Consider the following 27,107-nt stretch of genomic DNA (forward strand, 5'->3'; position numbering starts at 1 on the left):
AGTTTTATTTGCAGAAAATGAACAAAAGATGTCAAACTGGCTGGTTTCTGTTGTTGAAAGGTGTGGCAACATGTTCCACTTTGACGTGCATCATCTTTTCACTCATACAGTTCAACAACAGAAACTGACCAAGCATCATTCACTAAAATATTCAATGTGGCGTATAGAATGGTGTGATTTTGCATTAAAAACATCTCCTCTAGGTAAGTTAATAGCTATTAATAATTACATATCTAACCAAAAATATTCCTACTTTTTTGTAAAAAATATTCCTATTATTTCCTTCTTTTCTGTCAGAAAACCTCCTATTTTTTTCTTACTTTTTTGTTAGTGGCTGCTGGAAGGCCTGTAGTTATTAACCAACTGTATTGTAATTCTGCCAGAATACTTGTCTACATGTTGACTGAAACATTTGTGAATATGGGTCACCTCAGGTCACTATGTCAAATCTCAAAGCAATGTGATACATCTCACCGACATATCTAGCATTCAGGGAATGAATTCCATGTGGAAGTCTGGCAACTGAAAGGTAAAGCTTAAAAAATCTTTAAAAACATCTGTAAGGCCTGAAATTCAGACATTTGGTGTGTAACATTGTCTTGTGATCTTCAAGGTTGTTCAAATTAAGCCCATGGGGTCATAATTGACTATGCCCCTGGGGGTCACCTGTTTTACATACAGATATATATGAAGGGAATTATTTGATTTTTTTTTTTTGCCAAAACAGCTTGGCACAGTCTGACTTATAAATGGTATTCAGCATCATAATTTTTTTATTTATTTTTTTATGTGATTGTTAAAATTTCCCAGGGATTGAAATTGACGCCACTCCATGGGTCACCTGTTCTTCTAAAGATATAATTTAGGGAGAAAAACAAAAATTGACTATTTTTATTGACTTGTGCTTGAAAAGGCACATATCATCATTTATGCATTCATTTCTTAGACAAAGCAGTTTATAGTCAAGTGCGCTCTCCTACAAGTGCTGTTTTTAAAGGATGCATTAACTCAATTCAATGCATTTTTATATTCAAATGATCAAAATCAGTTAAGTTGTTCATGATTTTTGACACAATTTCATTTCTTATCTGATATATACTCTATAAATCTTAAAGATAATGAGATTGAACACTGCAGTGAACTGAGTGAGGTACCTGGATATCATTAATGTGATATATATTTTAAGCTGAGGTATTGTAATAGGTAGCAGGACAATAGCCCTTTTGTTGTGGTGTCTTAGGCGTCCTCCTCCTCATTTGTAAACTTTAATCATGGCCATAATTTATAAATACACAAGTTGCCACAAAGATTTTGATAATATGTCAGGAAGCAGAATTCCCCTTGTTTCACACAAAATGCAGCAAAGGTGAAATTTTTTAATGACCTTTGCCGCTAATGCTTTTATCTCTTGATTTGCCATCATAATTAAATAAATGCATTTGGCTTAACGTTTTGTCAAAATGATGAAACATACATTTTAAAATAAATTGACTTGTCATATTGATAACATTTATTTGATGGAAGGGATTTTCTGAATGATTGACAATTAAAGGAAAACTCAGGGATATAAAAGTACTCTTTTAATTCCTATGTTATACAGAAATGAAATGGTGAAGCCATAGCGCTCATTTGTGTGTAAAACTCATTTAATGGAATGCACTCTGCTGACTGACACATGAGCCATAAACCAGGTCCCACAGCTGCAGGGTATTAACATGCCAGGCAGTTAGAGATTCTTTGAACCATTCCGTGGGTGGTATCCGATTGGCTGAGAGGGAAAAACCTCGGGGGATTTTCTGATTGCTAGCTGTCTGGTTTTTGGTAGTTAAATTTCAACAGAATACTTGTCTACATGTTGACTTGAACATTTGTGAATATGGGTCACCTCAGTTCAAAAACTAGGTCACTACGAGTTGCATGATATTGTTATAGTTTCATCATTCAGTCAAGCTTTATATTCCTGAAATAAAGGCAGTGTGCAGATTATTGGATTTTGGAAAAATGTAAGTTTTTCAGGGGTTTTTTCTTGACCTATTTGGGTATTGGTCCTGCATGCGAATTACGGACCATGGACATTACTGTCCAGACATACTGGACCATATATATATATAGTGACAGAACTAACAACTGGTGACAGAATGAGATCAAACAGCTGGTGGCAGATCAAACAGCTGGTGACAGACTAAAAAGCAGGTGACAGACCAAACAGGAGCTTGGTGACATACCAATCAGCACCTGGTGACAGACTTAACAACTAGTGACATACTAAACTCTTGCTGACAGACTAAACAGCTGGTGGCAGACCAGTAAGCAACTGGTGATAGACTTAACAGCTGGTTACAGACTAAACAGCTGGTGACAGACCAAACAGTAGCTTGGTGAGATATCAAACAATGTAATGCATCAAGACCATATAACTTCATAGAAGCGTTCTCATAATGGTCAGATTTATATAATGATATTCTTGAGATTTATCATCCTTGAAATGTTTGTTGATAATCACAAGGATGATAAATACACTGATAAATATCATCAATTTAAATCATATTGTTATACCATATTTACAAGGAAAGGAAATAAAATACAGCCATGAATGCAATACAGTACAAAATTATACATTACACTACCATATATACCATATAATTAAGGAAGTATAATATTTACACAAACTCAATTTTTGTCCATATCTTAGTCATACAAGGTCAGATTTAAAAAATATTTTGTATTTCGACATTTGGGCTCACATTCAGTGGTACCTCTAGTTACATGATTATTTAATACAACTCACAAAAAGAATTCTTATATATAGTTATAATCAAATTCAACCAAATTAATTTTTCAACTTATTCTTAATTTTCTGAATGACAAAAACAAGTGAAATAGGATATGTACAGCTTGATTCTCAGAAGCATTTGTTAGGAATTTAATACCACTATGTGGCTTGGTTTAGATCATTTAATATTACAGAAGTGTAATTAAACACTAACACTGGGCAGCCTTTATCACAATGATGAGTTTGGATGGCAAAACTTTTGACTTTGTAAATCTTATCTGTAATGTAAGCACAGCAGCTTTATCACCCAGCGGGGTATCCAGTTGCTATTCATATTTATATTCACTCCTTTCTGTAATGGATATCCTACTTGAACTTCAATGCATTTTTTAGCTTTAGTTCCATAATTATTATGTCTGGTGGATAACACAGGGTAGCACATGGACAGCAGTGTCTATTTACTGCATGTTTCATGATCTGTTCTTCCTCTGGGCCTGTTTCAGTAAGATACCTTACTCTTAGTTGTAAACTGACGCTGCTATATGATATAACAAGTACCACGGTAAACCAATAATGTACGAGCAGAATTTGTGCATAAAATGTATTAATAATATTATTGAACTGCTGTTTATACCCAGATGAGGTTGCGCTAAGAAATTTGCGATCTTAAGAGGACTTAAAAGTGTCAGCCTTCTTAAGTGAAGCCCCCACCTCAACACCCCCCACCCCTCAAATCGGCGTACATACACAACTTCTGTGTATTGCCTCTGCAGTGTATCAGATCTCAGATCTGAATGTTCTGCTGTTCAGTACTGAAGGTTTTGTTATAGAAGTGAACAAAACATCTTGTCTTATAGACATGGACATCTCTTAAGTTGTAAGTGGACTGCCCCATTTTTACACGTAAGTAGTTTTGCTGTGAAGACGGAAATTGTCGGCTGCATGAAATTATTTTTCTTCTTCATTTCTTCAAGATTTATTATTTGGTCTCCTTGATTTTCTGTTTCGGATGCATTCTTTTTGTTATATATTATTTGTAATTTACCAGGGATGTCATCTGTTTGCTGACTTGTGGATTTCGCGGGACTCAAAAAAACATTTTATTTTTTATGGGGTGGAGGTGCCTATTAAAAACAAAACTGGTTGTTTTGGGTTACATCTAAAAATACTTTTTGCTTCTGCAGAATTGGGCATTGCTCAGTTCAACCCCAATTGTGAGCCTATAAAAAGCAGCCCCCAAAAGCCCAACAAATTGGTTTTAGCCATTCGGCATTCCCATTCGAGGTTAATCACATTTCAGTTAATGTACTTTCATTGCTTTTCATTTAATATAGCTAGTTGTTAAAATCTTCTGAAGCTTGTATGTTCATTTCACTTTTCAGTTTATTGAAAATGGCTTCCAAAGGATGTGCTTTTCATTGTTTTTGACTCCGCCATTTTCCTGTTTTTCATGGGAGATTTCTTAATTTAATAATAAAATAATGTTGACTCTTTACCAAAAGCTTCATTCTAAGGCCTTTCAGTGCTTGTCCTAGTAACCCCTGTGGTCCTAGTAGCAAAAAGATAAGGAGCCCTATGATAACAGGTCCTGGGGAATTTTAAGCAGTATGTAATTTGTGTGTAGCTGCATTATTCTTGTAAGTCCAGAGCTATGGCCCTTGACTTAAGTTTAAATAGACCCACAGCATGCATTCTTTTGTCATGTGTCTGTTGTGTAATGACTATCATGAAGCTTTATCAGAATGTCAGTTGTGCACTGGGCAGAGATTCTGTTTGTGGTGAAGCCCAGATACAGCAGAGTTATTGAACCTTGTTCAATTATTACAAAGCGGTGTCGGATGAAAATTGTCTGTTGTGCATTTATGGATGAATTCATTTAAATTTTTATTTTGATGAAACCATTTTACAGTTTTAATTAAAGCATGCATTTGGGGACTAAAGTCACATAGTATTGACACTATTCTGTTTTTACAATTATAGTTATCAAAGGGATGATATATTGTGTAAAAATACTAATATCTAGTGTGTCTTAGGAATGTTGAGAAATTAGCAATACCTCTCAGCATCATGCCTTTGTTTGTTGCAAATTGGCTATATAATTGTTTGTCTCTGACAATGACTGACCCAACATTCCAGAAATACTCTCTAGGATGTTGGCATCTCATGCAATGCTAATGTTTTAACTAATTCTTCGATGAAATGAGATAATAGTTGTAATGGGACCATACTTCCATGTTTCAGGGATCCTATACGATCGCTTCAACAAGCTTCTGATCATAGGTTTTTCCTGCATCATGATGGCGGTGTTCACTGGGTTCCAGCCGTGGTGTAGATCATTCCCACTCATGCTTGTATTACGATTCCTGTCAGGCCTAGGGGGTGGAGGCCTTGATACTGGTAACTATTATATTTCAATTATATTGAAAGTGTAGTTTAATTTTCTAAGGCCTAAAAAAAAAATACATTTGGTTCGGGTTACCCGACCCTACCTACGGAATAGGCGCCGACTCTACCGTTTTTATAGTCAGTTTGAAAAAAAAATTGAAAAACTAAAAAAAAAACAAAAAAAAACCTATCCTACCTATTTTTGAAAAGGATAACCAAACCAAACAATTATTTTTTTTAGACCTAATATAGACTGTGCTTTTCAAAGATAAAAAACCCCAGGGTATTGTCATATTTTTTGTGTTGATGGCATGCAAAAGTTTTAAGCACAGCCATAAAATCATTCAAGATATATAAATCAACAATGTTACTAAAGATAATACACACATGTACAGCACAGCCTGTATCTTTGGCTTTAATGATTTGTTTAATTTTGCTCCATTTTGGTTGAATTTTTATTCCTCCGCTGAAAGATGCCCTTGAACGTTTGTCTGCACTAGCATCTAGTGATATCCACTTTATTGACATAATTATGTGTTAGGGTTTTTTGTAGTTTTTAAATAATGCTTATACTGAAAATATTTCCACTGTACATATTATTTCTTCTACCAGGTGCCAATGCAGACATGGTCTCTATATGGGATGAGGAAGGTCGGCCTTACATGCAGGCAATGCACGCATTCTTTGGGGCTGGAGGTATCGTCGCACCACTTGTGATAGAGCCATTCCTCTCGGAAAAGATAATGGAAAATGTCACCAATGGCAATTCTACAGGTTAACATCTTTTGTCCAAGAAAACAGTCAGTGTCACAACCTTGATGTCGTTTTTGTTAGTGTCAATGCTGTTGTCAATTTGCCAACAGTCTTAAATGATTTTTTCTACTGAAAGAAAAACATACAAGCAATAATTAAATTCTGCTGGGCTCTTAGGATCTATAGCAATATTTGCTGCATTCTAAGGTAACACAGTTCATGTGTTCATACTTTTTTTGTCTCGAAGGTGGGCATATTAAAATCGCACCGTCCGTCCGTCCGTCCGTGTGTCCGGCTCAATAACTCGTGTCCGGGCTGTAACTTTCCCTTGTATGGACAGATTTTAAAATAACTTGCCAAAGGTGTTCCACATACCAAGATGACGTGTCACGTGCAAGACCCGTGTCTCTACCTCTAAGGTCAAGGTCACACTTAGTGTTTATTCACAATGGAGTGCTGCATATAGGACATAGAGTATAGGTTGTCGTGTCCGGGCTGTAACTTTCCCTTGTATGGACAGATTTTAAAATAATTGCCACATGTGTTCCACATACTAAGACGACGTGTCGCATGCAAGACCCGTGTCCCTACCTCTAAGGTCAAGGTCACACTTAGTGTTTATTCACAATGGAGTGCTGCATATAAGGACATAGAGTATAGGTTGTCGTGTCCGGGCTGTAACTTTCCCTTGTATGGACAGGTTTTAAAATAACTTTCCACATACCAAGGCGACATGTCGCATGCAAGACCCGTGTCCCTACCTCTAAGGTCAAGGTCAAACTTAGTGTTTATTCACAATGGAGTGCTGTATATAAGGACATAGAGTATAGGTTGTCGTGTCCGGGCTGTAACTTTCCCTTGTATGGACAGATTTTAAAATAACTTGCCACAGGTGTTCCACATACCAAAGCGATGTGTCACGTGCAAGACCCGTGTCCCTACCTCTATGGTCAAGGTCACACTTAGTATTTATTCACAATGGAGTGCTGCATATAAGAACATAGAGTATAGGTTGTTGTGTCCGGCCTGTAACTTTCCCTTGTATGGACAGATTTTAAAATAACTTGCCACGTGTGTTCCACATACCATGACGACGTGTCACGTGCAAGACCCATGTCCCTACCTCTAAGTTCAAGGCCACACTTAGTGTTTATTCACAATGGAGTGCTGCTTATAAGGACATAACATTGTAGGTTGTCAAGTATGGGTGGTATTTTTTTATGTTTAGAGGCAATTTAAAATAACTTGCCATATGTATTTGACACGTAAAGGCAAGATCAACTTTTCATGTACTGACCTTGTTCATAGGTCAATGTCACATTCGGGGGCATTTGTCACATACTGTGACAGCTCTTGTTCTTTTTAACTTCTTGATAGGCTAGCTTCATTTCACAAAAAAAGTGTCATAAGTTCAGGGATGTGATTTGCAAGTGGATCTGATGGCTCCAAGGACCATTTCTGTGAATTCTGTTTATCTGGAAAAAATGGGGGGTACCAGTCTCTCAGGTCTTAAATTTACCAGTTAGTGCCTGAGTTCCATCTAGAGCCAATGATACACATCTTCTCATTGGTCGAAGCCTTCCATGTATTCAATCAAATCTCTTCTCATTGGTCAAAGCCTTTCATGTATTCAATCAAATCTCTTCTCATTGGTCGAAGCCTTCCATGTATTCAATCAAATCTCTTCTCATTGGCCGAAGCCTTCCATGTATTCAATCAAATCTCTTCTCATTGGTTGAAGCCTTCCATGTATTCAATCAAATCTCTTCTCATACTGAGAAGCCAAAACAGTGGCATCTTGAAGAAATGCTAAAATTGGAATAATCTTATTACTTTTTGTATTTTGTAACAGAATGGAAAATATTTTAAGTGGCCTCAGCCTTTAGCAGCCCTAAAACCCCTCACTGAAATGGTTTCAGCCCTTCAGCTACCAGGTCAATGACATCACTGAAGTTGATGTCGTTTATGATATGCAATAAAACAACTTGTTACACATTTGCAGGGTCCATAACTATGTATCAATTACAGAGCTAGTGACAGTGTATGGAGAGACCAACATCCACTCTGCCTTTCTGATAAGCCTTGCTGTTATCATCACATGCGCTCTACCCTTCTTCTACATGTACTTCCGAATCTGCTGCTGCAGAATCAGTCACAAGATGGCGGCCAAGAAAATGGACCAGAAACGACCTGCGAAATTACCGGTGGGATTAAAACTTGTGTTGTGCATATTTTTGTCCGCTTGTATGATGTCTTATTGCGCTGTTGAGGACACATTTTCAGGTTTTCTAGCCACCTTTTGTGTAGACTATTTACAATGGGACAAAAGTACAAGCAGCTATGCTACCAGCCTTCACTGGGGTGCTTTTACTGTAGGTAGATTTCTTGGAATTATTTTGATAAAGATTTTTAGACCAGTACAATTACTATGCGGGTATATGATATGCCTGATTCTGGCGTTCATCGGCTTGTTCATAGCATGTATAACCATGACTGAACCAGCTGTCTGGGTGTTTATACCGGCAGCTGGATTTTTTATGTCTGTCATTTTCCCATGTATATTTACTTGGACCGAAGAAAGCATTCTCGAAGTGACAGGAAAGATATCCGCAATGTTTCTCATATCAGCTTCCTCAGGGTTGCTCTTGAACCCGCTATTTGTCGGATATTTAATGAAAAACATTGCGCCTATCTCTTTCTTGTACGTTTTAACAGTGGAAAGTTTCCTTTGTCTTTCACTGTTTATAGTCATTTATTTTCTAGTTAAAAAATACATTAAGACAGGACCAAGGTCTAAGACTTTTGAAATAGTAATCCCTCCACCAGAGGAAATGACAACACTAAGTGTTGAAGAAAATCCATAACAAAAATATTCCTTAATTTTGTGTATCCCTTTAAAAGATTAAATATTATTTATTATGTAAATGACTGCATATATATGTATATGAATAACTCCTTTGTCTATGTTTAGTTACACAATGCTAGTCTGTATTTTTTGATAACATAAAGCATCTCTTTGTGATAAGTACACACACAAATAAAGGTTAAAATTGTGGTTTTATGCAGAGGCATATTGTAGCCTTATGTCTCTGTAATAGTGATTCAGCTGCAGATTGATAAGATGATACTGCTCCCTGTTCTTTTTGGCCCAGCATTTGCACTCTTCTGACATCTTTGGATTGAATGTTGGGGATAATGAAATACTTCCTATGTTTTGTAAGTATAAGGATATTAGGTGGTGTAAATTTAAAGCATTTAATATGATACTGTCATGTTGCTTAATATTTATCAGTATATATTTTTTCATCTGAAAATTCAACTTCTTATATTCACAATCTAAAATATATATATTTTCACAAAAAATGGACTTAATACTCATTGTCCTAAAAGAACTCAAGTTGGCTAGTACAAATATGTTAAAATGCAGTCATGTTCTCTTAAAATTTTGCTATTTTTTGTTTGAAATATACTATGGTAAATTCACAATTCACATTTCTAAGCATTGTATTACTATTTCTATCATTCAAATGACCATGACCCAATTCACTAAAATATGAAAAATCTTTGTTTTTATTTTTGAAAGAAACTTTTTAATTTACCCATTTTGGGGTTTTGTTAACAGTAATTTTTTTTTAACACTTTGTTTTAAAGATGCACTCTTACTTTCAAATAAGATTTACCACAATTTTACCACAATTAATACTATTGTTTTAATATTCCAAAAAGGATGTCGAAAACAATTGTTCTTATGAAGGGCATCAAGTTTAATTTGAAAGAAATGTGCATACAACACAGTATTTCTACCTTATGGGACTATAGAAGATCACAGTAAATCTTTTATTAGTATTCACCAATCATTTAATATTTTTGCGTTTTCTGTTATTAAATACAGGGTTACATTCTTGTTATCAGTAAACAAATTTTCAAAAATGCATTATTTAGTAAGTAGTTAAAGGTTTATCAGTCAAAATTGATGTTTGTTATACATGTTTATGTATTGTTTTTGAATATGAGTGTCACTTTAAGACAACGCAGAATCTGATATACCACCTCAGTGGTGTTATTGTTATTGTATAGAAGCATGTAGAGTAATTCTTCTTCTTAGTATTATTATTATTATTAATATTATTATTATTATTTTTATTATTATTATTATTATTATTATTAGTATTATTATTAGTATTATTATTATTATTATTATTATTATCACATGTTACAGATTTAAGGAATTTCCTTATGGTCAGGTGGCCCTATCCTGGAAGTTCAGTACGGAATTGAGAATGTGTGCAACAAACTCGCTTCCAGGTGCTTACACAGATCATCCATATGCCTTATGACAAGTTCTTTGCTTACTTAATACAGCTCACCTTCCTTGGTGTCCGCTATTGGCAGGAAGTTGTGCTTTCCATTTAATCCCCAAGCGCTTGAACTGACATTCCACTTGGCAACCTTTGGATCTATAAATGTTTTAAGTTTAAATAAATTTAATAGACAGCGTTAAATGTTTAATACATTTATATATAATCAAGTTTTAATGTATACATTATCAATATTTTACTCTGGTTTATGCTAACATGGGTATTTCATAAAATCATCATTAATGTTAAAGATTAATTCTACTAACAAGCCCTCCTGCCCTAGGCCAGCAGTCAAGCGTGTTTTGCAATAGAAAAATGCTGGCACTTGCACCATCATGACTTCCTGCTATGCTTTTGGCTTTATTGCCCCTCCACACTCCACCACCATAAGCTACACAGGCTCCGGAATGCCATCTTTGGATGCCACATTCAAGACAGTAAACCTACCATGTGCCATGACCCTGTCGGATACCAACTTAAGCAAAGACTTACCTCCTTTTGCGACCTTGATATGGGGTTGGCCATTTGCGGTGTGTTGTTGGATATTCTTGACAGTAGACTTTGCAAGGATTCTCCTTTGTTATCATGATTCTATCAAAATAAAAATGATATTGGTGGCCCAGAATTATCTCACATCGAGTGCTCCTTGATTATTTCCGCTTACGCATCCTGTATCTGATGGCGTGTCCTGTAAGAAAGCAGTAATGTTTCTGGCTCACCTTAAGGGATAGTAGTCCGCCCTTCTTAAGTTTTAGCTTCAGAACAGGTTTAACTTTAAAGGTTGGCGTGATTATACAGTCTTCATTTGGGTACTTATATACAGTTGCCATAGGCTCAGTCTTTTTTGAGCTTCCATGAAAGCTTAAAGGTGAAGGTGGGTGTAATTTTCCATTCATTTTCGACATCTTGGCACCCGCTAACAGTTGCCATACGCTCAGCACAAAGTCCCTCTTTTAAACATGGGTGGAAGGGCAGACAGTCATATTCTCCATCACACGAACTTCCGTATCAGGCTCCCCTTTCAATGTGGTGAGCAGGGTGGGCGATCATGGCGATGTTGACCTTTCATCCTCGGTGGCTGATTAAATCATGTTGCAGTCATAATCATTGGTTGCTCATGCAGTATATACAAATAAAACAAAATTCTTAAATATACAACTTAAACTGTTGTTTCTCAGGCTTATGAATACAATTAATTAATCCCTACTTACCGGAAGTGTCCATTTCTTTGGTTGGTTGCTGTGTGTCTTCTTTTGGTTCTCAAGACTGAGTGGTTTGAGTAGCAAAAATGTTGTATGATACTTAAAATTATCCAGAATATTTTATCTGGAAAATGATCAGAAATATTTAGAAATAATTTCGACTTTTTCATAAGTATCATTAAGCTAAGAAATAATCAACACTTGGAAATATTCAAAGTATACTTTAAACAAGTATACAAGTTAAAAAGTAGCAATAATCGGAGCTATGTGCAAGTTAGGGTTCATGAATGTGAATGATTCGAGTTGCAAAAAGGTCAAGCTTATATTCCGAAACATATTATTTTTATAGATATCATTTTGTTTCTTTACTTCTACATCATTGCTTTTGATATGTTCAGTGACATGGTTGCCGGATCCCTTGACTTTCAGTATCTCTGCGCTGTCAAATAAAACTTCTGACTAGGTAGTGATTAGTTAATGTAGGTCTGAATTGTTTTCACCAGGTTCATTTGTCGCTCCAATCTTTCCATCCTGTCTGTCACACAGGTGGTAAGCATCAACATCACAACAAGAATGTTCCAGTCTTTCCTACCTGTCTACTACAGAGTTTGTTAGTATCAACATCACCACAAGGACGTTCAAGTCTTTCCAACCTGTCTGCCACACAGGTCATTAGCATCAACATCACAAAGATGTTCCAGTCTTTCAAACCTGCATTGGTTTTGTTTCATCCAAGTTAAACAAACAATATGTATAATAACTATTATAATCGTTTCCATTGAAATATTAAAGAATAATAATGCACTGTTTAAAACTTCTAGCTAGGTAGTGAATAGTTAACGAAGGACTGAATTGTTTTCACCAGTTTTATTTGCCGCTCCAATCTTGCCATCCTGTCTGTCACACAGGTGGTAAGCATCAACATCACAACATGAATGTTCCAGTCTTTCCTACCTGTCTACTACAGAGTTTGTTAGTATCAACATCACCACAAGGACGTTCAAGTCTTTCCAACCTGTCTGCCACACAGGTCATTAGCATCAACATCACAAAGATGTTCCAGTCTTTCAAACCTGCATTGGTTTTGTTTCATCCAAGTTAAACAAACAATATGTATAATAACTATTATAGTCGTTTCCATTGAAATATTAAAGAATAATAATGCACTGTTTAAAACTTCTAGCTAGGTAGTGAATAGTTAACGAAGGACTGAATTGTTTTCACCAGTTTTATTTGCCGCTCCAATCTTTCCATCCTGTCTGTCACACAGGTGGTAAGCATCAACATCACAACAAGAATGTTCCAGTCTTTCCTACCTGTCTACTACAGAGTTTGTTAGTATCAACATCACCACAAGGACGTTCAAGTCTTTCCAACCTGTCTGCCACACAGGTCATTAGCATCAACATCACAAAGATGTTCCAGTCTTTCAAACCTGCATTGGTTTTGTTTCATCCAAGTTAAACAAACAATATGTATAATAACTATTATAATCGTTTCCATTGAAATATTAAAGAATAATAATGCACTGTTTAAAACTTCTAGCTAGGTAGTGAATAGTTAACGAAGGACTGAATTGTTTTCACCAGTTTTATTTGCCGCTCCAATCTTTCCATCCTGTCTGTCACACAGGTGGTAAGCATCAACATCACAACAAAAATGTTCCAGTCTTTCCTACCTGTCTACTACAGAGTTTGTTAGTATCAACATCACCACAAGGACGTTCAAGTCTTTCCAACCTGTCTGCCACACAGGTCATTAGCATCAACATTACAAAGATGTTCCAGTCTTTCAAACCTGCATTGGTTTTGTTTCATCCAAGTTAAACAAAAAATATGTATACTAACTATTATAATCGTTTTCATTGAAATATTAAAGAATAATAATGCACTGTTTAAAACTTCTAGCTAGGTAGTGAATAGTTAACGAAGGACTGAATTGTTTTCACCAGTTTTATTTGCCGCTCCAATCTTTCCATCCTGTCTGTCACACAGGTCGTTAGCATCAACCTCAAAACAATAACGTTCCAATCTTCCCAACCTGTCTGCCACACAGGTCGTTAGCATCAACCTCACAACAGTGACGTTTCAATCTTCCCAACCTGTCTGTCATACAGGTTGTAGCGTCCACCTCACAATAAGGATGTTGCAATCTTCGTTCCTCCATTGGAGTTGTAATGGACCACTCCTCTGCATGGATCCGCTCCTCTATGAGTACATCCCACAAATGACTTGGATGAACGTCTGTTCGTAGACGCTGCATTTATGATTAGTCCTGTCACGGTCTCTGTATAAGTTTCTTGTACAAGCTTTGCAACTGTGATGACTTCTTGAATTGTAATCTGCTCCTTCATTATCACAAGCTGATTTAGATACCCGTCCATTCCATGCTGGATCTGGTCTACAATCGCTGCTTTGGTCTATTTGATTTTTTTCCCAATTCCATTACCTTCTCTGTATAATCATAGTGTCACCTTTCTGCTTTCTATCATCAAACTTGGCGTACATATTTGTCCTTGTTTCATTGCCTTCAAATATGGGAATATAAGTCGATACAAATCAAGTCTTCAAAAGTTTCTTTTATCTTATGTTCAAAAGCACATTACTAGGTTTCAATAAAAAAAACTTGGATACTGATCCAGTTCATGTTTTAAGTTAGTTATGTCCGTATTCTTCATTTTGTCTCTGTTGATTTATTCCACTTAAGTTTTAAAATCAAATTTTAGATGAACCCTCAGATTTTCCACCATATCTTCATCAGGTCTCTTCTTGTTCATTGTTATCATATGTATAATCACATAGCATCACAAACATCTTTTCATAACTTTATGGTTACATAATTAAATTATATTATTGTGGTATATTTTATCAGCTCGCTTTGCTATGTTACTTTTAATTCATAATTCATTCGATTCGTCAACTTTGTATCTTGAACTTTACTCTCCACTCCCTTACAAGAACTGTTGCATTACAACATACAATTTTTCTTTAGGCCATGCCCATATAACATAACCAAACATACTTATCAAATCTTTATTCATATGTTCTTCATTATTCATTTCAATAAAAAAAATTGTATATGCAAGGTAATAATGTAGATCACACCTGGCAAGTTAATCAGAAGCTAGCAGGTGGTTTAGAAGCCTCATGTCTCCACTCGTTCATTCCCGAAGTAGTTGTGTTTGTTGTCAGTTTTCAGTATGATGGTTTCCTTGTTGTTAGATTGGAGGATATACTCCTTGCCTTTATTTTTTATTCGGCGTTTATGACGTTCCCACAGAAAAAGCGTATACATGTGAACGGCCTTCTTTGACTGTGACTTTATGGTGAGGATAGACCATGGGTCCATGAAGTTGAGTTTATCTTAAAGCTTTTCCCTTTGTGGGCCCGAGACTGGGAATGACAGTCTTGCCTAAAAAAGTTAATCCAGCAACTTACCGGTGCCATCCAGTGTAGCTTCATTAGCTGAGCTGCTGTCAATGGCGTTCTGACTTTCACTCAAAACAATTGTATTTGGGGTTTTCCATTTTTAGCTGACCAGAGCACGAAGTGCTCAAGGTGAGCTATTGTGATCGGTCTTTGTCCGGCGTCCGTCTGTCTTTCAGTCTGCACACACGAATGGGTATATATTGGGTACTAATTCCTTCATTACTTATAGAAGATCAATTTGTTGGGTAGCCCTTGTTGGGTAGGGTTAGTAGGTCTTTAGTGGCTATATCTTTATAATTGGAGTAATGGTAAAGTACCTAACAAAGGTTGATATGTGAGAACGTCCGTCCGTCAGTCAGTCCGTCCGTCAACAATTGCTTAAAAAACTTCTCCTCTGAAACTACTTGGCCAAATTCAATGAAACTTCACAGGAAGCTTCCTTGGGGGACCATCTACAAAAATACAACAAGGGGTCACGATCGATCAACAACAACAACAACAAAATGGCCGACTTGCTGTTTTGCTTTAAAAAAAACTACCAGTCCAAATTCAATTAAACTTTACAGGAAGCTTGCTTGGGTGACCGTCTACAAAAATACAACAAGGGGTCATGATTGATCAACAACAACAACAAAAACAAAATGGCCAAATTGATAAAATCTGTTAGTTATGTAAAGTTTACTCTCGAAGCAAGGGCAGCAAGTCTTGCTATATGGTCTCCCTTTTTGTTGGAGATTCCACTACTTTCTATTTTTAGTAATAATGGAATAGATTTAAATTTTATTAAGTCTTCAACATAGTCGCTTCTTAGGTAATTATTGTTTATTTTTTAGGTTCATAGATTCAAATAATTATTATACACTTTATTCTTTAGAAGAAATTTCATTTTTACTTTATGATAAATTTAATAATCAGACTTTTCAATTGGAACGTCATGTAGATTATTGTAAACTTCATGTAGATTATTCTAAGCTACAATCTTATCTTCTATGTTGATAGTGAATAAGCCTTAATGTATATTAAGAAAAAAAAATGATAATGAACATGTGAAGGAAAGTGATGTTGACCTAGATGGAAGACGCGATTGTATTAGTGGAAGGTGCAGACTGTGTTCTGATATTTGATTTTTAGAGCTTCAGGCAGTTTATTGATTTTCTTGGATGGTGCACTGTTTGTTGTTTGTGTATCTATACTAAAAGTTGTTTGAGTGTGCAAGCAATTTAATATAGCTTTGTCACTGTGCAGGCAATTGAACAAAGTCCTTTCAGTGTGCAGGAAATTGAACAAAGTCCTGTCAGTGTGCAGGTACATGTATCTGTACCAAGTGCTGTCATTGTGCAGTGAATTATCAGATCCTGTCAGTGTGCAGGCAACTGAACAACGTCCTGTCAGTGTGCAGGATTGAGAATCAAATTCTGTCAGTGTGCAGTCAATCATCAAGTCCTGTCAGTGTGCAGGCAACTGAACAAAATCCTGTCAGTGTGCAGTCAATCACCAAGTCCTGTCAGGGTGCAGGCAACTGTGACAATTCCTGTCAGTGATTATCCAGTCATCTTTGACCAGTATGGTTTTCAATATTTTTTGAGAACAAATATCAAGCTAAATTGATTTCAAAGGTTAAACTCTTTTACTCAGGTGAGCGATTTAGGGCCATCATGGCCCTCTTGTTGAATTTACCGTGCTATGAGCTATACACATCCAAGGGGCAGTCCTATGCCCTTGTGGTCAGATTGGGACAACAGCACAATTAAGCATGATAAGTTATTCATGTCATAACGTTTGTGTTATTTTGGGACAAATTAATTTTTGCTGCCCAATTTTCAAAATTGAACTCGTTCGAGTTGTCAATTTTCGCGTTACCCGTCATCTTTTTACACTGATATTTATTTCAAACTTTACTAATCATATCATGATTAATTCTTTGGAAGCAAACAGAAAAAAAGAAAGCAGTTACTGCAAGGCTTGCTCACATTGAATGATTGTTAGGCAGAGCTTGGGCTGATGAGCTCGAAGAAACCATGTGACATGTTAATTAGGGCCTAATCGGGGTCCCACATGGGGCAGTGGCTGTGTTGAAATACGATTAAGGATCATAAATTTACATAAATGTCATTGTATTAACTTGGCTGCATCTAGTTTATCATTATTTTTTTGAAGATTGTTGACTATTTTCTGAATATCTGATGTTGTTGAAAGACCAAATAATCCTGTCTGATGCAATTTTTCCAACAAAAGGTTATAAGCTGCATCTGCTATGAGAAGTTCATTTATTACTGAAATGATACATATTCAAAATATTATTTGTAAACATGTTATTATTTAACATTAATTCATTATGAATGGAGCTTTGAATGCTTTCAATTGAAACAGCAGCAATTTTGGGACAATTACATTTTGGTTTATCATCATGTTTTAAATTTTTTGACAATTTTATGTTGCCAATGTTCCGAGGAATTAAACAAATTAGGCATGAGTTTAAATACTTTTTCATCATTTGGTCTGCTCTCAATAAAACAATTATCTGCCCATGTGAAGTTGGCCACAGCTGAGACACAGCCTGGACAAAACCTTGAAATCCCTCGCAGCTCCTTGAAGTCTGTGCCTTGTTGATGTGCTGTTCTGCTTCTTAGATGTTGTGGATTCCTGGCGCTTGCTTGGTAGATTGAAAATGATGCAACTCGACATTCATGAAAAACTAACGTTGTCAGAGGAACAAATGGGTCATTTCAGAAGCCAAACGTCATGATAAAAGGAATCAAATGTACTTGTTTCTTCCTCCATGTCACCTTTTATCAAAGGTCTTAATATTATATAAATATATCACATATAAATGCATGGAAACCACTGATATAAGACTGCTGACAAAAATCAGATCGCAGATTTTCATATTTAAAGTAAAAAATTGATGTTTTATGCATTTTTCTTAAACTGTTCGTTACGCTTTTAGTCATAAAACATTGACTTTTGGACGGAAGAATGAAAATCTGCGGTCTGATCTTTTGTCAGCAGTCTGGTTTGCAGGTATTTACCCAAAAATTGGCTCATTCCAACACAAAAATTTCAAACGTTGTCAAAATTGTTAAAGCTGCACAAGTTTACTTAATAATTGATAATTTAAACTTGATATAGCTTTAAACACTGTCTCGGACCCTATCCTGAAGACTTCCACCTCAAGGGGTGAATGCGAAAAGGTTCTTAGTGACATTGAATAAGCAGATAGAACCTTTTTGCTTTCACCCCACGTCCTAGATTGGGAGTTTCAGCAAGTATCTGTATTCCATAATCTGTAAAATTAAGAGGTTCATTCTTTAAACGCTGCTCTAATAGTAGTTTTAACTGGAGGCACTTATATGGACTGTTTCTAAGATTGTTACAGCTGTCATGTACTGCTTTTGTATGCAAGGGTGTTATGGACTTATTTTACACACTGATTGGCAGAATAAATTTAGTCTAGAAGTTAACTGATGTATGAACTGGAAAAAAGTGAACTCATTAACTTACATATTACATATTTTATTCAAAGAAGGTGAACACTTATATACTTATACGTATACTTATAATCTGTATATAAATAATAAAAGTCAAATAACTCTTCGATACCCTAAGTACTTATATTGGTTTCTTAAACCAAGGGAACATTACCATGATTGGTCGGAAACTATCAGGTACAGCTGCTGTATCCACTCTCTCCAACTTTGGAATTTGGCCTTAATCAACGCCTTCGTGTGTTTGAGATTTGGCTCTGTCTTCTGACATTCCTTCTCCATTTCTTTGGCATGGCTGTCATATGCCTGGTCATCACATTTCTCAACAGATGACTCGTTGTTGTCTAACCCTCAACTGCTTCGATGAGGAAGTGGTTCCACTGGCGATGCTTGTGGGCACTCTTCGTCGTTTGTTATACCATCTGAATCTTTTGGGATAAAGAAGAATGATAACTCATGTAAACAGATTTATTGAAAAGTCAAAATGGATCATGAAGATCGCTGGGTAAGTGATGATCTGATCCAGGGCTTACGTTGCACATATCAAACAACGAATCTTCTGTTAAAATAATACAGTAGATGCAAATTATGCATCATTATTATCATCATTGCGTGACAAACATGTTCAAATTATAAGATATACCAAAATAAATAGTCATTTCACGTGGAAATTCCCACGAATCTTCAATGCACTGAGAATATTCAGTAATGTTCGCATCAATAATACTATAAGACTCCGCAACCACGAACTTACTTATGTTTAGGTCCTTGCGCAGTCTCCTCATTATAATGAGCTGAATCATTATGAACATCAGAGTTGCTATGAGCATCAATTTCACAACAATGACGTTCCAAGCTTTCCAAACTGTATGCCGTACAGGTCAATTGCATCAACATCAAAACTAGGATGATCCAATACTCCCAAAATGTCTGCTACTCAGATCATTAATATGACATCAAACAAGGATGTTCAGATGTTCCCAACTTGTCTGTTATACAGGTCGTTAGTATCAACCTTACATCTAGGACGTTCCAATCTTTCCAATCTGTCCGCCATACAGGTCGTAAACATCCTCACAACACGGACGTTCCAATCTTTCAAACCTGTCTACCACTCAGGTTGTTAACAATATAATCCCAACAAGGACGTTCCATTCTTCCAAACCTGTCTGCCATACAGGTCGTTAGTATCAACCTTACAACAAGGATGTTCAAATCTCCCCAACCTGTCCTGCCATACAGGTCGTTAGTATCAACCTTACAACAAGGATGTTCAAATCTCCCCAACCTGTCCTGCCATACAGGTCGTTAGTATCAACCTTACAACAAGGATGTTCAAATCTCCCCAACCTGTCCTGCCATACAGGTCGTTAGTATCAACCTTACAACAAGGATGTTCAAATCTCCCCAACCTGTCCTGCCATACAGGTCGTTAGTATCAACCTTACAACAAGGATGTTCAAATCTCCCCAACCTGTCCGCCATACAGGTCGTTAGTATCAACCTTACAACAAGGATGTTCAAATCTCCCCAACCTGTCTGCCATACAGGTCGTTAGTATCAACCTTACAACAAGGATGTTCAAATCTCCCCAACCTGTCCGCCATACAGGTCGTTAATATCAACCTTACAACAAGGATGTTCAAATCTCCCCAACCTGTCCGCCATACAGGTCGTTAGTATCAACCTTACAACAAGGATGTTCAAATCTCCCCAACCTGTCTGCCATACAGGTCGTTAGTATCAACCTTACAACAAGGATGTTCAAATCTCCCCAACCTGTCCTGCCATACAGGTCGTTAGTATCAACCTTACAACAAGGATGTTCAAATCTCCCAAACCTGTCTGCCATACAGGTCGTTAGTATCAACCTTACAACAAGGATGTTCAAATCTCCCCAACCTGTCCTGCCATACAGGTCGTTAGTATCAACCTTACAACAAGGATGTTCAAATCTCCCCAACCTGTCCTGCCATACAGGTCGTTAGTATCAACCTTACAACAAGGATGTTCAAATCTCCCCAACCTGTCCGCCATACAGGTCGTTAGTATCAACCTTACAACAAGGATGTTCAAATCTCCCCAACCTGTCCTGCCATACAGGTCGTTAGTATCAACCTTACAACAAGGATGTTCAAATCTCCCCAACCTGTCCGCCATACAGGTCGTTAGTATCAACCTTACAACAAGGATGTTCAAATCTCCCCAACCTGTCTGCCATACAGGTCGTTAGTATCAACCTTACAACAAGGATGTTCAAATCTTCCAAACTTGTCTGCCATACAGGTCGTTAGTATCAACCTTGCAACAAGGATGTTCAAATCTTCCAAACTTGTCTGCCATACAGGTCGTTAGCACTATCCTCAGCACAAGGACGTTCCTATCTTTCTAACCTGTCTACCATACAGGTTGTTACAATCAACCGCAAACCAAGGACGTTCCAATCTTCCAAACCTGTTTGCCACACAGGTCGTTAGTATAAACATCACAACGTGGACGTTCCAAACCTTCAAACCTGTCTGCCATACAGGTCGTTAGCATCAACATCACAACAAGGACGTTCAAATCTCCCCAACCTGTCTGCCATACAGGTTGTAAGTATCAGCCTCACAACTAGGATGTTCCAATCTTCCAAACCTGTCCTGCAACACAGGTCGTTAGTATCAGCATCACAACACGGACGTTCCAATCTTCCCAACCTGTCTGCCATACAGGTCGACATCACAATAAGGACCTTCGGATCTTCCCAACTCGTCTGCCATACAGGACGTTAGTAGCAAGCTTACAAATAGGACGTTCCAATCTTTCGAACCTATCTGCCATACAGGAATAATGATTGTACTTTGTCATGGCATAACGTTTGTTGTGTTCTTATGAATGGCATGTCTCTCTCGTAATTGAACTCCATAAATTCATGTCAACAGGCTTGTTTCTGAAAGTATTTTACAGCACACCCTCAGACAACCAATATAAAATCACTTTGCAACTTATAGTTAAGAAAAATGTATGTTAAGGCTTATCATGCAACCAAAATTAATTGCAATTTGACTCGAACATCAGTCACCCATTTACCACATATTATAGGAAAGAGAAGTGTACCTATTTAAGTCTCTGGTTGATCACCGGGACATCCACAACATCAGCATCCACATCATCAGTATCTACATCATCAGCATCCACATCATCAGTATCTACATCATCAGTATCTACATAATCAGCATCCACATCATCAGCATCCACATCAGAATCCACATCATCAGTATCCATGACATTTTTATTGTTGTTTTTTCGTGGAGCCAGCCAATTTACGAGAAAATGCATAAAAAACAATAATATAAGACTGCTGACTAAAATCAGATCTGATCTTTCGGGAGTTGGTTTTGGGGGTTGGTTTTTTTTTAATCAACATGTATACAATTATTTACAGAGTATAATCAATGTTGCACAATGAGTTTGACAATGTTTTGTTAAAATAGTTTAAGAGGGGTTAGTTCGTCAGCAGCTATCAGTATCAGATTCTTCTTTGTAATTTAATATGAAGAATTGGCAATCATCACAGGAGCATGGATACTTTTCAGGTGATTCTATTGTTATCTGAAACATATCAACATATATTTTAATTTTCTGACATATTACAATACATTATTCAGTCTGTTATGATATGTGCAATCCTGCTTCTACTATTATTCTTCTTATTGTTTCGTTTGATAAGTTTATCGAATTGCCTATTGATATTAAGTCTTCTATTACTTCGTCGACTATCATATCTTCGATGTCTTCTGCTAACTGCGTGGGTGTTGGCTGTCGTACGATGGGCATTCCTATTGTTGATATGTTGTTTATGTACACTCCTTTTTCTGCATAGTCTTCTTTTTCTTTGAGTGAGTCTAAGTACAATTTCCGTTCTCTGTGGGCTGGTGCTCTAAATATTGTTACTGGACACTGATGGTTCTCAAATTGGTTCACGAGATACTGTTTGGTATGTTTTGTTTTAAATTGAACATATCCTGTAAGGTATCTGTGGTTTTCATTCATTATTTGTATACTGTCTATTGCATATGCGACGAATTGTATCGATTTTATGTGTTGTATGATGTTCTTTGCTTTTTCTATATCGTCATTTCCTGTCACTTGTATTTTGTAACAGTATCTGGTAGTTTTGTCAGTTGCTTTATTTAACACGTACTCACTCATCGTTACTGAGTAGTCGTTCTTTGTTTAAATTGTTCAGGTAATCGTTTATAATGTCTGATAACGAAGTGTATCCGAATGTGGATATGTCAATAATTGTGTTTTGGATATAATACAATTCAAGTAGTAACTCACACTGTTCAATACGTCTCTGTATAGTTTTTAATTCTGTGAGTTGATATGTTGTATTCTCTGTTGTGTATATGTGTTCGTTTGGATTTAATACTCTGACTCTATTTGTTTCTATTCGTTGATATTCTTCGTCAGATTCGTCTAAGTACTGTATTCCTCTGCGTGACATCTATTTGCGATGTTATCTGAAAATTAAATTTAATTAGTTTAATTCGTTGGTAGTTCCTTAATAAATCCTTATAGCTCTCTGTGGCACTGGTATAATAGAAACAAAGTAAAAAAGTTAAAGTATTTCAAGGGAGGTTATTCAATAATAGTATAGTATAACCCTAGGGGTCGTCTCTATAAATACGTTATAGTTGCTGTGGATTGTGTACCATGCTGAAAATAAAAGGGGTTGACTCTTTTAATGACATTTTGTAAGAGTTTTTTTCGGGAGTTGATTTATGGGGGTTGGTTTTTTTTTTATTACAACTGTATGAAATATAAGCAATACAAGCAATACAAATACATGCAATACAATTACATCAACACCGTCACCATACATGTATCTATTACAATAATCAACACCACCACCCATAAACAATGAAATGACAAATAATAACAGTCACGAAGAAGATGAATCTCTTTTCATTCGTATATACAAGTCTTTGTGCAATCAAGTCTGTCACTACCGATTTCAACCGTCACTACAAATTCAACTGCGACTGTCCTCGACTGAAGGGTGTTTTATAACTGTGCCTTATTCGTTAGATCCTATATCTAGTGCGACGATTTCTCATATATCCAAAAGACTTAAATTCTTCGGGTTCCACAGAGTTCTTCATATGTTTATATATGGCTTTTGGACTTATAATGGCTGTTTTCCATATAAGGTGAGAAGGAGGTGGAAAGAGTTGGCGTATAGCTGCTACACATAACTTTTTGGTAAACTGTACATATCCTTGAATGGATGCAGGAGTGCTTTCTGTACGTCTGTAATATGCGAAACAGACATAATCTACGTCAGGATGATTCACTATAGATTCTATTACTCTAGGTGTCGGACGTTTGAGTTTGAATACCCAATCTTTCGAATGATAAACTCTAGGTTCATTGACAAAGAGATCAAAAACTGGCTGTGTAGGTGTTGGGTTATTGGTTGTTGACTCCATAAATTCCAACGAATTAATAATATGTAGAAGGAGTCTGTTTAAAGACGAAGTGTCTAGTATAATATCCTGTAAATATACAAAAAATAAACGAATTCATAATGAAGTGTCATACTAAAAATAAAAACGAACATAGAAGACGATCTACGAAACAACGAAAGAGTTGAAACCCCTTAATGAAATAATAAAGAATAATAACTGACTTACAACTAAGTCTCAACTGTGTAGTAGTTGTTCGTTCTTGTATGGTATAGATTGATATACTCCATAAGCTGTATCACATCACATTACTATGTTATCCCATATGTATTTTAAAAGACTAAGAGCTGATAAATGATGATAAAAGAATATAAAACATGTCATGCTATCCCTGTTTAGTCTTTACTTGGCGTTTTCCTCATTGTTTCTATCCCTTGTTTCTAGTTGTCATACTTTGATCCACAGGAACTTCAGAGGAAATATTTGATGTGGCACAGGATTCACAGCCACATTCCATTGACAAATGTGTCAGCTCGCTCGGGTCAGAAATATTCTTTTCCTCAATTAAAACCGTGTAATTCAATGTTTTATTTAAACTACATTGTACATTAGTTGCCCTCAGTCAGAGTCGATCCATTCCGCTAATAGCATATAATCAAGATGACCAAAACTATGTTCTGAAACCTTGTTCATATCTTTGTTTAGCATATTGCTCAACCTATGTCTGCGTTTCATGTTGTTCATTTATTTTTTACACTCTTCATACAAATTTGCATAGAACGCCTCATAATCGATAAATGTCTTCATGTCTTTATAATCATTAGAGTAAGGACCAAGTTGGAAGGCACTAAGAGATTCTTGGTCAGCGTTGACACTCTTTTCAGGATCAATGGATGTTAATGATTTCTCAATCATCCTTATGTAGTTTGTTTCATTATTTTCAGGATCAATGGATGTTAATGATTTCTCAATCATCCTTATGTAGTTTGTTTCATTATCAATAAGTGCTGTCATGCTGTCGTTATTATCTTTAATGAGATACATTTCTCTTTCACAAACGTTCATATTCTGATATGTTTATTGCATAAAACATTATATGATCATTACGTTATGTTTATTGCATAAAACATATTGAATTGAAGAGCATTGCTGTTATGATGACTTATACCATACGTGTCAACTTATTCTTCAATACTGACCGTCCAGTTAGACCACTCGTTCTCTTCCAAGTAAAGAATATTTATTTTTAATACTGTATAGAGACGTACGCGGCTAAGATAGCACAAAATTTATTATACTGAGACCAAAAAGTGTAATAATGAATCAAGAAAGAATGATAAAGAGTTAATTCAAATAATGAAAGAACAGGAGTATGCCTTTACACACATTTATAGGTCCGACTGTCAAAATATTTACTAAGTCTTTAGAATATAAGTGGAAAATAATAACAAAATATTGAGACAATCAACTATCAATGAAAGTAAAGAACAATTTTTACCCTATAGTACAACTTTTTTGGTTAAGGGATCAAGGATAGTCATTAAAACACCCTACACTTGGAAATACTCCTTACGGTTTTTGTAGTATTAACTTTACACAAGTCGGTTCAAATTAGTAAAAGAAATAAGAAATTTCAATTTTAAAAATTTTAAATAGTGAACCACTGAATACATCTACCTGTGGGTCAAATTAAAACTATATTTTTTCAAGAAATGTAACATGTCCATGTGCTTTCGATTATATAGCAGTCAAGTATTTGCGAAGTACCCGTATGCGAGTTATTTGTTCCCATATATGTTGCAAAATCATCGCCATTGGCACGAATGATTCTGTTACTGGTCAATGGAAGGGAGGGGCTTAAAATCAAGTGAATTTCCAAATACCCACTCTATAGTACACAACTTCTTTTTTCAACTTTATGTCACTGTTTCGAAGAGCTGAGGTTGAAGTGAGTAATATAACAGGAAGTCATGTTTTGTTGTTTTGTAGTTTTGATGACATAATCTAATATTTCAGAGATGACTTTTTCTAAAACATCCTGTTGTTGGCTATCCTGCGCGTCTTCTTCGCATACAGGATGTTATTTGTTTTTTTCGCATACACAATTAATAAAAGCCTATTGCAAGTCCCCTGTTCTGTTAACAGAAATAAAATAGGAATGAATCATTCTGGATTTGACCACTTTTGTTCATTTACATTGTGTTTTGTCTTACTTAGGAAGTCTGCACTTTTAAGAACATTGGCTTTCCAAGTGAGACAGTTTAAAATTATTATTTGATATACAAGGTGTGAAAGAGAAAATTTTCTTTCTGCTTCCTTATTTTAATGTCACTTGGGTTGCTTAGCTGATTTACCCTCACCTTTGGGAAAGTCCTGTTCACCGATCACATGTAAGATATGTCAGAAGTTCACCAATTTTTAAATCACAAGGCGCTGTAGTTAACGGTCTATGGATAGTGTTGATAGTATTGTTGGGTAAAAAGAATCAATTGTAATTGAAGTTTTGTCTGAATCAAAAATAGGTATAATTGGGGTAAAATTATATATGATTGTGAATAGGTTTTTTTATTGTTGTTATTTCATTTAGATATGCACTTTTATGTTTTATTTTTATAACTGGTATTTAACATTCCATTTTAACTAGTCATGTGTTTTTTCTTTGTTATTTTACATGTAGAATAATGATAACATTAACAGGAATACTTTTAGTGTTCATCTGGATATCATTGTTTTGTATTGAGCTAAATAAGATGTTGTTTTTGTTGTTGTAGACCATCGTTCACTGTTTATATTTGAATATTATTTATTCACTTTGAAAATGCATGCAGTATGATTCTAGATTTGCATGATTGTGTTAGTTTATATAATAATGTGTTTTATTGTAATTTAATCGTGTACACATGAATACCATGCTCACTGTGCATGTATATCTTTGTTGACCACGTGATTTGTCTTGTAGTAAAATGAATATATTTCTTGTTTTATTTTTGGTAGATAGAAATACAGTATGTGTCTCGTTTATGTGTTTGAAATATTATGTATACATGTAAATATCATGTTTTGTTAAATTATTATTATGATAAGGTTTGGCATGTGCCAATCTTCCATATTGTTTTCAATAAAATCTAAAGAAAAATTACTTGTCTTTACTTCATGATGATGTTTAATGATTTATTGCACTGAAATCGTTGTCTCTGATATATCTGATGAAAACAGTGGATATCATACGTGTCTTAACTGTTATATGCACATGATCAATGATACTAATTT

The 27,107-nt window shown here is 35.9% G+C and overlaps 1 protein-coding gene across 1 annotated transcript in view; it reads left to right on the forward strand.

The window, feature by feature from the left end:
- Positions 1-26,851, forward strand: part of LOC128233827 (sodium-dependent glucose transporter 1A-like) — a 36,596-nt gene extending 9,745 nt beyond the window's left edge. Inside the window, exons 5-7 of the mRNA XM_052947687.1 lie at positions 5,015-5,170; positions 5,771-5,932; positions 24,303-26,851. Of these exons, the coding sequence (XP_052803647.1) occupies positions 5,015-5,170; positions 5,771-5,932; positions 24,303-24,415 (431 nt within the window). The 3' untranslated portion in view covers positions 24,416-26,851. The remainder of the gene's footprint in view (positions 1-5,014; positions 5,171-5,770; positions 5,933-24,302) is intronic.
- Positions 26,852-27,107: the final 256 nt, after the last annotated feature.

This window comes from Mya arenaria, chromosome 1 (genome assembly GCF_026914265.1).
Source record: "Mya arenaria isolate MELC-2E11 chromosome 1, ASM2691426v1".
In the NCBI taxonomy this organism is placed as follows: domain Eukaryota; kingdom Metazoa; phylum Mollusca; class Bivalvia; order Myida; family Myidae; genus Mya; species Mya arenaria.